This window comes from Zonotrichia albicollis, chromosome 1 (assembly GCF_047830755.1).
Source record: "Zonotrichia albicollis isolate bZonAlb1 chromosome 1, bZonAlb1.hap1, whole genome shotgun sequence".
NCBI classification, from domain to species: domain Eukaryota; kingdom Metazoa; phylum Chordata; class Aves; order Passeriformes; family Passerellidae; genus Zonotrichia; species Zonotrichia albicollis.
Window position 1 is genome coordinate 52777524 of NC_133819.1, and position 13681 is coordinate 52791204.

The window sequence follows — 13681 nt, forward strand, 5'->3', positions numbered from 1 at the left end:
AGCATCTAGTTTGCAGCTATATTGTATATCAAAAGAAGGCAAGGAGAAACCATCAAAAGTCTTTTCATGGCTCAAGGGTAAAAAAATGAATCCTTTCTGGCTCTGGTGGAATCAGACACAGCCAACACACAGCATGGGAGACTCTTCAGCCTTTCTAGAAATATTAAGTTTGGACTGGGAAAAAAACCAATCAAAACCCCACACCCAAAAAGCAACAACAAGAGGAACAAAAGCAAACAACACTAAAAAAAAAGGTTAAAAAATTAAGTGATGTCCACTGAAACTGACACATACCCACAGGTAAGACAGTTTTTTCCTGAACCCATCTTCCAGACTAAACAATATCTGCCCTAGTCTTTTTCTTATGCTGGTTGGAGTACAACTTCTCAGCTCATGCAGGTCTCTGCCAAGCCTGGCATGCAATGAAACACTGTCAGCAAGGCCAGACAAGATTTGGAGGTCATCAAGTCTTTTTGTGGGCTTCTAAAAGATGTTTCACTCTCAGGGTGATAAAATCTCCCAATACCAGACTAGATATATAGCTTTTTAGAGCTATCTAAGCCACAGAGCTTTGCTAGGCTCTAGCAAATCAAAAGTGCTCTCAGTGAAGTCTCAATCTGTCAAAAATGATGTTTGGTCCTTTGACAGATGAGGTCCCAAGTGCCTACTTCTTACCACTGATGGGGCATGTCACAGTCTGCTTGTTCCTGGAACTCAGAGGCACTGCTGTAAAAATACTCATTTTGAAAAAATCACTTTAAAAGAGGAAAATCTTTTCCCTTTCTGGACACTTACTGTATTTACTGTCCAAGGATCCAAAATCCTCTAAGGGTATTACCCAAATCTCACAGCACCAAGCAGAGACAAGAGAACTTTACAGAACAGGATACAGCTAGGATGTGGGACTTGCCCCAGATCAGAGAGGTTATCAGTGACAGATTCAGAGCTGAATCTACATTCTCTTGGCATACAAACCCACATCTTCATGGAAAGATTACTCACTGTACCACAATACAATGAAGTGCAAATATGTTCAGTTTTGATATAAGGATATATAAAGCATGCAGGGAAAGGAAGGCATAGCACAATTACAATAGGACATACATGGAAAAATAATAAACATAACTTACAGGAGCTGCGTTGTTTTTCACTGTCACACTTGGAGTCGTTGCTCGTAGTGCCCCACTCACGCCATGGTAGTACTTGAAGCAGATCTTTGTTTCAGCTGAAAAAAAATCCAAAAGAGATATTTAGGATTTTAAAAAATGATAGGGGTAATCTGCATGATCAGCTACAGCTCCCAGGCACAGGGCTGGCAAGTAGCTAAATTGCAAACGGTTCATTCTGGCTGGATACCTCTGGCACAACAGGATACCTCCTGCCTCTGATCTCCCCCTTTGTCAGGGTGAAATCTGGAGTTTGGTCCATGGATTTAACACAGTTAAAATCCAAACCTCTTCTGAGCCAAAGATACCACAGACAGACCTTAGAGCACATGTTCAGCATCCTTTAGGAAGAAAACAAGTAGAGACATATAAATCTTCCCTGTTCAGACATACCAAGCACTAATGTGCAGAGAAATTTGGGAACTTCCTTAGGACAAGATTGCATAGCTGCTCATTGACAGGTTTTACTGTGCCAATTTGTTCTGGCCTTGGTCAGGGCAAGGATGTAGATTTCCACAGATGAACTGCTTTGACAGTTACTACATTAAAGCATTTTCAGAAATAGCAGAGTACCACCAGACCCTGCCTTAGTGTATTTCCACTGACTTCTAAAGATCTAAATTAGGTGAGGAACACAGGAAAGCAGCACTCATAGTGCTGCTTTTTGCCACATGCATTGGCATTCAAATAAATAATATTGAGGGAAACTCATCTCAATAATTGTATCAAGGCACAGAAGTGAAAGCTTATTGTTAATCAGCCCCTCACAACCCCACTTTCTTGTCTGCTACAAGAAAGAAAGAAAGACAGTTCCAGCCAGCTTCTGTGAAAATGCTCATTGCAACTACAGTTACAGTCCATGTGTGAAAACAATAAAAAAAATCCCATTTACGTGTTTTAACATACAAATTGTATTGCAGTTTTAATACCAGTAACAAAATTACTCAAATCACTGCAGCTGTGACAAAAACTATTAAGAGCTGAGACTGCAACCACAGATTATGGCGCTGCGATCTGCTGTTTGTAGATCCAAGAAACAACCATGTAGCAGTCCAGGTGGAAGCAAAACCTGGGACATAAAAAGTGGTGGACACCCTCAAAACCACAGGCCTGAAATGCTCACCCTGATACCTACACAGGAACATAGGTGGAAACAGAAATCCTGATACATTTTGAAAGACAAAATAATTTTAGAAGTGCAAAGCCTTCCCATCTTTCAGATGTCACTCGGGAAATGAAAAGCAAAGAGGTGATGTTCCCAAGTACTCTGAGCACTGCTCACTTCCAGGGGGCTTCCCAGTCCTCTAACCTGAGGGGGCTGCAGGAATGCACAGCATTTGAGTGTCCACTGATGAGAAACACAGTGCCAGCACACTTAATCTGTGAAAACCATGTTTTCCATCCCCAAAGCCCGTTCCTCACCAGAGGACCAGGTGCACATTTCACTGTATTTTCATACAGCAAAAATACAGCCTCTCCCACTATATCCACAATGTGTACATGTGTCCCATTTACTTCAAAGCATTCCACAAGAACTGGAACAGAATACAGAGTCCTTCAGCACCTCCATGAGGGGCTGTGGGGCCCATCCTGGGGCTGAATTCATAACTATACCCGCAAATGAAATTCTGCAACTTTAAGAGATTTACTTGAGGTGTCAGTACAGCTGAGCCAGCGACCCTGCTGTTGCACCTGGGAGCAGCAGTTGTTTCCTTTTGGCAGCAAAAAAAGCTGGAAGAGCCTGTGGGACAGAAAAACTGCAAGTCCAGATTGTATTTTCACGTTGTAATTTTCTCTACAGGACTTTTAACAGCTCAGCAGCTAACTCATTTACTCGCTGAGAGGACAGCAAAAGCTGAGGATATCACAATAGCTAAAACATGCAGTTCTCACCAATTATTCAAATCTTAATTTTCTTCTCCCCTGGAGATTTTTAGCTACAGTTTTCATGGAACATTGAGAACTAGAATAAAGAGAAGCTTTAAAAAAATAAAATTAACTTTTGTAGTTAATGAAATATAACTCCAGGTATTAGCTGTATGACAATGTTCAGACCCCACAGCAGGAAATCTTGTCATAGATTGATAAGTAGGGAATCAGTTACCATTGCATCAGGAAAATTTTAAAAGAATCCATTTAAATAAACTAAAAGTATTAGAGAGTACAGAAAGAGAGAATATATCCATATGCAGTCAATCTGGATATTTGTAACACTTTCAAGGACAAAGGATAACTAAGAAGATAAATATGTCTTTGGTAAGAACCATGTGGTTATTGCAGGATCCTCTCAGTTTCATGTATTTCCAACCAAACTGCCCACATACAGGTGGAAACCACTAGAAAGCAACTCAAGAGAGTTGCAAGTGTCACACCCAACCCAAAACAGTGGCACAGCTGGAGCCATTCATCAAGCAGTGGTAGAGGTGGTGATTAATGAACAGCAAAGGTTTCATTCAGAGAACAGATCTGAGAGAAAATGTCGTATGGAGGCCTTCATGGGTTGAGAAATTGCTCTAGAAGCATCAGGGGAACAACATTTTTTTTTCTTCTAGATTCCTCTCTCCCCTTTTTGCTCATATTGCTTTCAGATTGAAAATTTTATGCAAATGTCTATTTTCAATGGAGGGAGGAAACTTTAGCAAGTATAAAGCCTGCAAAATGATATATAATTTCTTTAGGTGTAAAAATGTCATTAGGATCCTAGTTGGCCATTTTTTGGCCATGAACCATTCTTTACAAACAACATTGCTGGTGCCATGTTTTTCACTGCAACAGAATCCTAACATTTTAAGCCATCCGAAGATTGCTCTTGCATTCCTGAATCACCTCTGAGACATTTCCAGAACAGGTGCAGAAACCTATGGACTTGGTACCACTGCCTCTGCAGATGAACAGAAAACACTGGAAGTATTGGTAAGGCAGTGATATAAATTAACCTGAATATCATCCAGCTCGCATTTGTAAATAATATGTAATTACAAAGACTGTTTGGATTGTAGCCTTGTAGACTACCTTGTTCGGAAATAAATGAGACCATTTAACTCAGTCCTGCTGCCCTAGCTACATGGCAGAGTGCACAGGTCAGGAGCAGGTGTTGTCCAGTTAATCCCCAGTCAAAAATAGATGTGTACCATTGTAATTTTCACTTCTAATTATTTAGAGATCACTGGACCAGCAATGTAGTTATGATATTGAAGTCAGAAAGTAATGAGGTTAAATTCTTCTTTCAATTAGGAAAAATGTCAATGAATCTGGTAAATCTTCCAAGAGATGAGGTGCCTAAAGATGCTCATGCCCGTGACAACCACCAAATTACCCAGCAATTCACATGGATAAAGAACAAAACAGCACTGTACTCCCTTTACACCAGGCTCTCCATTTGTGCCACTTTTGGCTGGAGTAATTTGCTTCACAGTGGCTGCTATGGGGCTTTGCTTTGGATGTCTGCTGAACACAGGGGTTGATAATATAAAGATGTTTTTGCTGTTGCTGAGCAGGGCTCACACAGAGCCAAGGACTTTTCTGCTTTTTGTACTGTCCTACTGAGGATTAGACTGGGTGTGTATAGAAAAGAGGGAAGAGACACATCTGGGACAGGTGACCCAAACAGACCAAAGGGATATTCCAGACCACATGACATCACACTGAGTATATAAAGTGGGAGGAAGAAGGACAAAAGAGGGAATGTTTGGGGTGATGGTGTTTGTCCTCCCAAGCAGCCATTATGTGCAATGGGGCCCTGCTCTCCTGAAGATAGCTGAACACCTGCTTGCCCACGGGAAGTGGTGATAGAATTCCTTGTTTTGCTTTGTTTGTGTGAATGGCTTTTGCTTTCCCTACTAAACTGTATTTATCTCAGCCCACAAGTTTTCTGGCTTTTACCCTTTCAATTCTCTTCCTGACCCCATTGGTGAGGGAGTAAACAAGCAGCTTGAGTGTGAGACTTTGCTGCTGGCTGGGGTTGAACCATGACACCATCATACACTGACTGTGTTACAGCTCTGTGCTGCATTGGTATAAATATGAAAATCCCCAGTTGTATGCTCAGATTCACCACTGTAACTATTACAGATGCATGGAAAATACAGCTGCCCCAAAGGAAGGCACTCAAGGCACAGCAAGGCAAGACAATCAGAACCAGGCAAGAGGAAGGGTGATTCTGTTTTCGTCCCTGCACCAAGCATCTGTGTGGGCCACACAGGTTATGAGGAAGGGAGGGGAACTGAGATGTACTTCATCCCTGGACACCACAGAAACCACTCCCTATTCAGAGGAAAGCACTGAGAAGTTTGACTTTTGCCAGAGAAACTCTGCCATGGGGCTTCATCCCTCCCACAAGAAAAATAAGTTAATTTCACAAAAATTATTTCACTATCAAAGCCCTGAGTTATCTCAATTACCAAACCAGTTTTGCAAATTAACTGGAACATTAATTTACCAGCTGAACATAACTCAGGCAATAGTTTACACTGCCTCTGCAACCACCCAGCCCCTGAAAACACTAAATTCCTTATGAAACTGAAGTGAGAGGAGGTAAAGTCCAGTAGGGTCTGCTGATGAATTGCAAATGGAGGTACTGAAGGTTGAAAGTCTCCAAGAGGTCTCCTAGTTCCCATCATCCAGCCACTTTTCTGTCAGTGTTATTTGACCTGTTGGTTTATTTGATACCCTTTCCCTTTAAAATACTTCCACTCCTACTCCTTCAGAGTTATCAAAATTGCCCTAAATGTCTTCTCAAAAGTTCACTTGATCCTATAACTAATTCTCTGTTGCATGCTTACTAAGGTCAACCTGATCTCAGAGGCTTAGTTTTCACTTAAAGGTGGTTTTATTCTTTCAAATATAAAATAAAGCTCTGCCAAGATTACACAGTTTCTCTTGTTGAGCTAAAAAAGCCCTGGAACACCCTAGTGTGTATTTCAAGGAAGACCATATTCTTTAGGGGAGGCAGGAAGCATCAGCTGGTGTTTGCTAGGAGCGTGTGACGCACCTGGGGCACTTCAACAAGCTTGTTGTGATTTACTCCCATGACACTTTTTGTTTCAGTTAAATAGCTGAGGTGACTAAGCATTAGGTAGGCATTTCTCACTGCTGTAAAAACCTCTCAGGGAAGCAATGCCAGTCTTAGAAACTGAGTCATTTTTGATCAATTCAATCTATTACTAAAAGAGCTGTTGTTGCTCTTTTGGGCAAACACTGTGCATAAAAAATGAAAGGTGTCAAAACCAGTAATGAAAAGGTAGCTGTCTCTGGTAAGTGGTTGGGAACCAAGTGAACCAAATCAGACAGCAAAGCAATTAAGTTATGAGTCATAAAATTTTCCCTAGAGAGAAGCCAGAACTGGAATAAACAAATATATGATGCTGTGCTACAATCAAATCGCTGTGGTACCATCCTGAATTAAAGCAGCCACGATGATCTCTAGACGTGGAGACAGCTTATGTCAAAAGTGAAGGCTGTGAGTCAATGGAGGGGGTAGAACTGTTTGAATACAATAGGGAAACTGGGAGAAGCATATGAAAAAACCAGAACAAGGAATTACAATGGGAAACCAAAACAGAGAGAGATTAAAGGCAGTTTATATGCAGAACTAAGTGACTAAGCGATGTCTTTGATGGGAGGGGAGGAGAGGATTGAGATTATAACAAAATCATTGCACAGAATAGGACAGGGCAGAAAGCAGAGAGACTGCAACTGCGTAAACAAGACTAAAAGACACTAGAAGAAAAGAAAGCAGGGAAAAGGAAACAAAGCAAGGAAAGGCAAACAGGGAAAGAGCAAGTAAGTGAAAGTTTAAGAAGAAAGAAAGAGTCACTGGAAGAAAGAGACCTTCAGGCAGCATGGAGCAGCACAATTTATGAACCGTATCAGCAGCTACCTGTGAAACCTGATGTGCACCTCATGTCCACCTCTCATGCCTGACCTCCCTTCTCTACCTGCTGCTGCCTCCAGTGCCCATCTCCTCTTTATGAATATCACTGGAAGCATAGAGAGCAGGTAAATTGTGCAACACAAAGAGGTGAAACCTAGCATTCCTGCATCAGCATAAGCATCAATAGTTTTAAGATAAATTTTGGTATTTTCTCATGATACTGTACCTGCCCTGTCAGGTACAACATGGTGAGAAGAATTAATACTCATAACAAAGATAAAAGGTCAAGTTATTCTGGCAGATCTAATTTGTATTTACAGCATTGATACATGGTACTGGTTATTACCATCATGTAGGCCTGCTACTGCTCCATGCAAACAATGGCTCTTATTTCTGGTTCTCTGTCAGAAAAACTGCCTGTTCCAAGCATTGGCTGTCTCCAACAGGCAATGGTGACACTACAACCATCAAGCTGGTTTGCTACTCAGCTGCCTGGGGACCATGCATTTCCTTAAGCTGTAGGCCGCATCTCCTCACAGTATTTGTTTAGTATCACAACCACCTATGGCTTTCAAAAAAGCACCTCAGTTTTTAAACAACTAACAGTATAGTAACCAAACAAGGTCTAAACAGATGTGTTCTTTTAATCTCTGTTGCAGAATTTCTTCCAATTTTCTGACGGCTTTTTCCTTGCTCTGCTCTAAAATGTGCACAAACACTTAACAGACTTCTTTGAAGAAACAGCAAGACTTGAGATTTTATAGTTTCTCCTTTAGGATAACTATAACACTTAGCAAGCAAGAAAGAAGTATCTGGAGCCAGAATTAAAGCTGACCAGTACATATCAGCAATTTGAGGCACAAATATTTGCAAGGAAACTCTAATAGCTCAAAAACAAGCAATAGAACACTCAGAAAATTTCTAATCAAGTTTTAACGTAAGCAAAAAACCCACACTTGTCAAGATACAGAAATGCACAGTTAGAACATTCAAATAATCTTAATTCTGCACCAATAATATATTTCAGTATTTGGATTTGTGAATGATATTTGAAGAACAGATAAGATAATCTTGGTATTTCTTTTACCTTCAGAAATTTTTGCAGAGACTGTTCCTTCCCAAAGGCTGCACACTGAGGGCTGGAGTTATCTCCTTTATAGCAGGAGAGCTAATTATTATCATTTATTATATCATTGATTCTTTGTTCTGTTGATCTGCAGACACTCTCCCCTACTGACTTCCACTTCTATTTCCTTTGCTTGATAATTTGATTCAGCACCTACCTGCCATGACAAGAGTAGTAGGGGAAATTACTACACTAATAAAAAATGTGTAGTCACAAATCTTCATATTCAGTGGTCCAATCTCCTCTGTCCTAACTTGACCTGTTTGAGACCCCAGTGTTGCAAGCTCCATACTATACTGATTTTGAGTCTAGCTTTGAACAATCCACCTCTATTACTATGCTGTTCATGGGAAGTGACATATATCTGCTTACCCATGACTGCACTGAGAGGATTTTCAGGTGTGGACTCCTGAGCCCAGGACAAAATTACACCACGTTTGCCTCATGAAAATAAAAGCATCTAGGAGTTTCTACTGGAGGACAGAAACAACAAAGTGTCTCTATAAACTCCTGCTCAGGGAAAACATACGGATCTAATTTCAATAGGCTGCTGCTTATGCGCTGCCCTCACAAAAGCTGTACTATTGGCAAGCCTCATTACTAAAGAATGCTAGCAGCTGGAATGGATGTGTGCTTATACATTTCAGCACTTTTATGTATTTATCCATACAGGCAGTACAACAGCATTGCTGATTATGAAAGTTGTTTGACAGTTTTCATTATAAACCCTGTTTCCAGATGCTTCCACATTTTCAATTAAACATACATTTGGAATAAAATTTTGTGTGCTGGACATCCGCCTTGTATCTACAGAAAGACACAGGAAGAAAATTTCATCCAGAAACTTGTAGCTGAAGATTAGGAAAAACCATGGTGTTTTTACCTATGAGAAAGCTCTGAAGACCTCTTTTTTTTTATCCCCCAAGTTAATATGTGCGTAATATAATGATTTCTGCTCCATATCTCCTCATGTTCCTGTAAAAATACATTAAAATTTATCTAACTTATAAGCCTCTCTAAAAAATTCAGTTTGATATGCTCATTTGAGATATCTTTGATTTTACTATCTAAATGCCCAGGAAATCCTAGCTGTGCTGAGCATGTTCCAAACTGGCATTACCACAGGCTGTTTCTGCAATACAGATCTAAGTGTCCCCTGGCTGTGCCCCATTTGGAAGCAGGAGGACTGCATCTCTGGTTATCTCCCCAGTATCCAAGTAGCATGAAAGAGGAGAATATGAATCCACTCTCAATTTGTCCCCCTTGAAGGAAGAGACAGAGGTGGTTGGGGGTATTACAAGGATAGGGTGGGAAACAGGAGCAAGGACAAAACTGGGTCAAATGGTGAAGAAGAAACCCCTGTGATTTGTGGCGCTCCTAGGCCCTGAGTAGAGAAGGATCTGAGGGGAGCAGGCAGCAGAGCACTGTTTCAGTCTTGCTAGAACAAGCTGCCTTGTGGGGGGAGCACAATGCATGTGCAGGGGCTCTGGTATTCAAGCTCCCAATTAAGCAACTGCAGGGAGATGGCAATGGGATCCAAGGTCAATCTGCAGGCTAAAATTCTCTCCAGACAGGCAGGAGTTGGAATACATTAAAATCTACAGCCATCCAACATCTTTCATGATAGTCCAGTTCATCATGGACAAGGGTCTGTACCATCAAGTGCCCAGTAAATCTGGTATTTAGATTGTCAAGGCAGGTCGAGTGAGGCAGAGTAGAGCTAGTCAAAGCTTCCACAGATAGCCATCACAGGAAAGGCCAGTGGAAGGATGCCAGTGCCCATGCAGTAGTTAAAGATGCTAAATGTCTACAATAAAAAGTTGTCTTAGACCTTTTGTAGCTGGGAAGAGAACCTGCAGTTTGTGTCGGCACATGTTCTGCAACTATTACTCCAGTTCCTAAATTTTATTATGTAATGAGAGTAGTGAACCTGAAATTTTATTTGCTCAGACAGTTTACAATCTTGAAAATAATAATTTCCTCCTAAAATTATCTTCAGATGGGGAGTGGGGGAGGGGGCTGGGGGCAGAAAAAAGACAAGGACACAGCCTTACCATTGCTGGCACTGAGTCATCTCTCATCCCATTTAAACCAACAGAACTATCTCTTTCATATTCATAAAGATAGCAGGATTCAGCCCACAAAAGGCAAGAATTTCATCTGTTTATTTACAGTTAACCTAACAGTGATATCTATCTGCTCTGCCTTTATGGACTGTGGTAAAGAAAGGACTGAAAGGACTGTAGTTTGGATGAATGAGAGTTGGGAAAGAGAGGGTTGTAACAACTTACCTGTCTTTGATCAGGAGAAGGAAAGACTTTTAGAGATACATTTTAGTCATTGGAAACAGCAAATTACAAGGGCTGAACTAAGACGGAGACTTTAATGCAATTCCAGAGCCTACAGGCATCTAATGTTTTTATGTAAATCAGCTGAAGGATGACTTATTCATCATAAGCATTAGCAAGCAGGCAATTTATTTGAGAAAAACTAGCGATCATCAAAGTGCTTTAACTTTGCAATTGTTGAGTCCATAACAACTGAATGTCATGCCTAAAGTTTGCTCTCTGGTCCTTAGGGCTCATGCACATTGCATGAAAATCAACATTGCAGGCAAAACCTAACACCTAACACACCTAACACATGGTTCATCTTTTTTGAGGGAGATGATCTAAAATTACTTCTGAAATGCAATAATTACAACAAAGTTTTTAAACAACACTTTTGTTTTAAAATGGCTCATCATCTTGGTAACAATGGACTCAACAGTTCTTTATCAAAATTGAATAGCAGACAAAAAATCTCTGCCTTCAGTACACTGGAAATGAGCCCTTTCTGCCTCCTATGCAGAAAGCCATCTATTTCACTGTAGTTGTGTCCCCTTAGCTACATTAGAGTCACTGAGATATTCAGAAAAATAATCTGAACTGGAAATTTAGTGTCTAACCATCTTTTAATTTACACCAGTATATATTAAACCACAAGATAAACAGACAGAAAATGAATATACACTGACACCTTGAGTTTCGTTCTGAGTGTAATCAGAGGCACCATGAAGGTGACTCAGAGATGACAGAAGAATAAACTGTACAGTAATGCACAGCTCCACAAGAGGGGAGGGATGGGCAGAGCTGGGGACCTCTCCCCTCTCTTCACTTGGATGTGCAGGCACTAGGGTTTCCCAGATAAAGCAAGACTTTATCAATGGCCCCTGTTGCAATATCTCCTTTAGGCTTTCAGGTATTATATCTGCCTTGTAGAGCAGATGCCTGTGAACCATCAGCTCTTTGCTTTTATCAGGGCAATTGTAGTTATAGTCTTAATCAAATACATATGACTGGATTATGCCTTCAGGCACAGCCGTGAGCAAGAGATAATGCATGAGCTTCAGAAGCCAAGTGCCTCAAAAAGGGTCCTCTCCATCCAACATGTTTTCATTCTCCTTGATCTCAAAACATGCATGTACCTTTGGATTGATAGAAGATGAAAATTACATCAGCTTCATACTCAACAATTAGTATTTAGGAAGGCATAAACCATAACTTTACCCAGTGCTTGCTTTGTGATAGCAGAGGACAACATGAGAAGGGATACCTTGCAACTCCAAACCTGGCCAGTTAGGGAGAAAATCAGGGACGATTCATGTATTCATTTACATTAGTAGCACCTGCTATGGCACCTGTTGAGCTGGTCTTTAGTCACAGTCTGAGAAGCATAACTGAATTTCACCTTAGAAAAGAACATTCCCTTGAGTCAATCTTTCTTTTTTCCCCCCAAGAAAGTTACCTTCGAAGACCAGTGCCAAAGCAAACCATCGTAGTGTTCACCTTTCCCCCAGCTCCTCTTACCTGTTACCTCCTTTCTCATTACTCTGCTAGTCAGAAGCTCTATCTATTCACATTTCTCAGATCTGCTCAGTCACTATAAGAATGCCTTAGAACAACAGTTTATGTTTTTAGCAGCCAGACCATGCAATATTAAAACTCAGCGTTCTCACTGATTGGGAGCTATTACAGTCAGTCAAGCATGTGGCAAGCAGTACACAAAGAGAGTCTGACAATCAAGTCCTTGAGCAACAAGATGTGAATGTTACCCAGAAAAAAAATCCTTTGCACCTGATGTAAAAGAGAATCCAAGACCTTAGCACCCTCACCTGCAACACCATAATAAGGGCTGTTTTTCTATTTTAATACCCTTATCATAATTCAATATCCACACATTCCTTGTCTCTATGCTTATCTAAATACATTTTAGCCTAATATTTCCATGAAAATGAAGCAAAAAATTGTCAATTTAAGAAGATGGTGGAATGCACATTCAAAGTGCTTGTAGAAGCAGTTTACTAATGCTCAAATGGTTTCAGTTACTCACTACACTAAGCATGTTATTCTTCACTGCTGCTACTTCTAATCATCAAATTAAAGAACTAATTTTGAGTGACTAAGGGAATGACACATCACACAACAAAGACTGCTCATTGCTGTCATAGTACAAACACACTAATACAGGTGAAAGAAGTCATCAAAATGCTCCTTTTGACTGAAATAAGAGCTCACAGAGAAGAATAAGAAGAGCTATTGTGACACTCTCTTAGACAGGTGGTAATGGTTTATGTGTACCAAGGACGCAATGGCAAGTATGACAACTCAAACTCTTCCCTTTCTGGACTCTAACTCACAGCAGAACTACTTGCAGACAGTTTTGGAATAGAATAATTTTTAAAATACAGAAGACCAGAATGAAAGCCAGTAGTTCAGGCTGTGGCATTAAAGTCAAGGAAATGGTATAACAAAGCAACACAAGGTGGGGCATGCACATAGTGGAATTATCTGGTCTTATTTGCAAGGCATGTAACAGGTCAACTCAGTGTGAGGAGAAAATGAGGACAGTTGCACCTGAATTTTGGCACTGTGACTCTACTGAAGGCAGAAGACAGTCACAGCATGATAACAGTGCAGTGAAGCTTGACATCTTTGGTACAACAGTTCCTGGTTTCACCATCTTGAAAACATTTTATTCCTTTACACATTACTTTCTTCCTTCTTTACAAAAAGGAAATGAACAGCAACAAACAATATTTAACTCTAACACCAAATACTTCTGACTGTATTAAATACAGGGTGAGATTAACAGCCCTGCAATGTAATTACCCAGTGACCAAAATTTCCCAAAGTTCAGTTGTTCTGAAAAACATGTGTGCTTCAAGGTTTTCTTAGTACAAAGACTTACCTTCGTAGGTCTTGTAAGCATTAATTAAACAGAAGAAAAGAGACTTCTGTGTCTTCACAACACAGAGTTCTTCTCCTGTTTACACAGCTGAACCATTTATAATTAATTGAGTTCACCCACTTAGAACCATGAGCCTTGAATAAAAGCTTTGTGCCAGCTATGCTGCTGAGGTATGAGTATTTTTCCTCTGTTCTCCTTTTAGACTTAAAAATGCTTTGCTTTCCAATAACAGGGCCATCTTCGTTCCATTTGCTGAGAAACCACTGGCAGAGAAAGGTCGCATCCTTT

The 13681-nt window shown here is 40.5% G+C and overlaps 1 protein-coding gene across 8 annotated transcripts in view; it reads right to left on the reverse strand.

The window, feature by feature from the left end:
- The window catches only part of HECW1 (HECT, C2 and WW domain containing E3 ubiquitin protein ligase 1), a 250519-nt gene that overhangs the window by 119297 nt on the left and 117541 nt on the right, over positions 1–13681 (reverse strand). For all 8 annotated transcript variants that reach the window (XM_074541380.1, XM_074541369.1, XM_074541375.1 and 5 more), the window contains one exon: positions 1131–1225. In XM_074541380.1, the coding sequence (XP_074397481.1) occupies positions 1131–1225 (95 nt within the window). The remainder of the gene's footprint in view (positions 1–1130; positions 1226–13681) is intronic.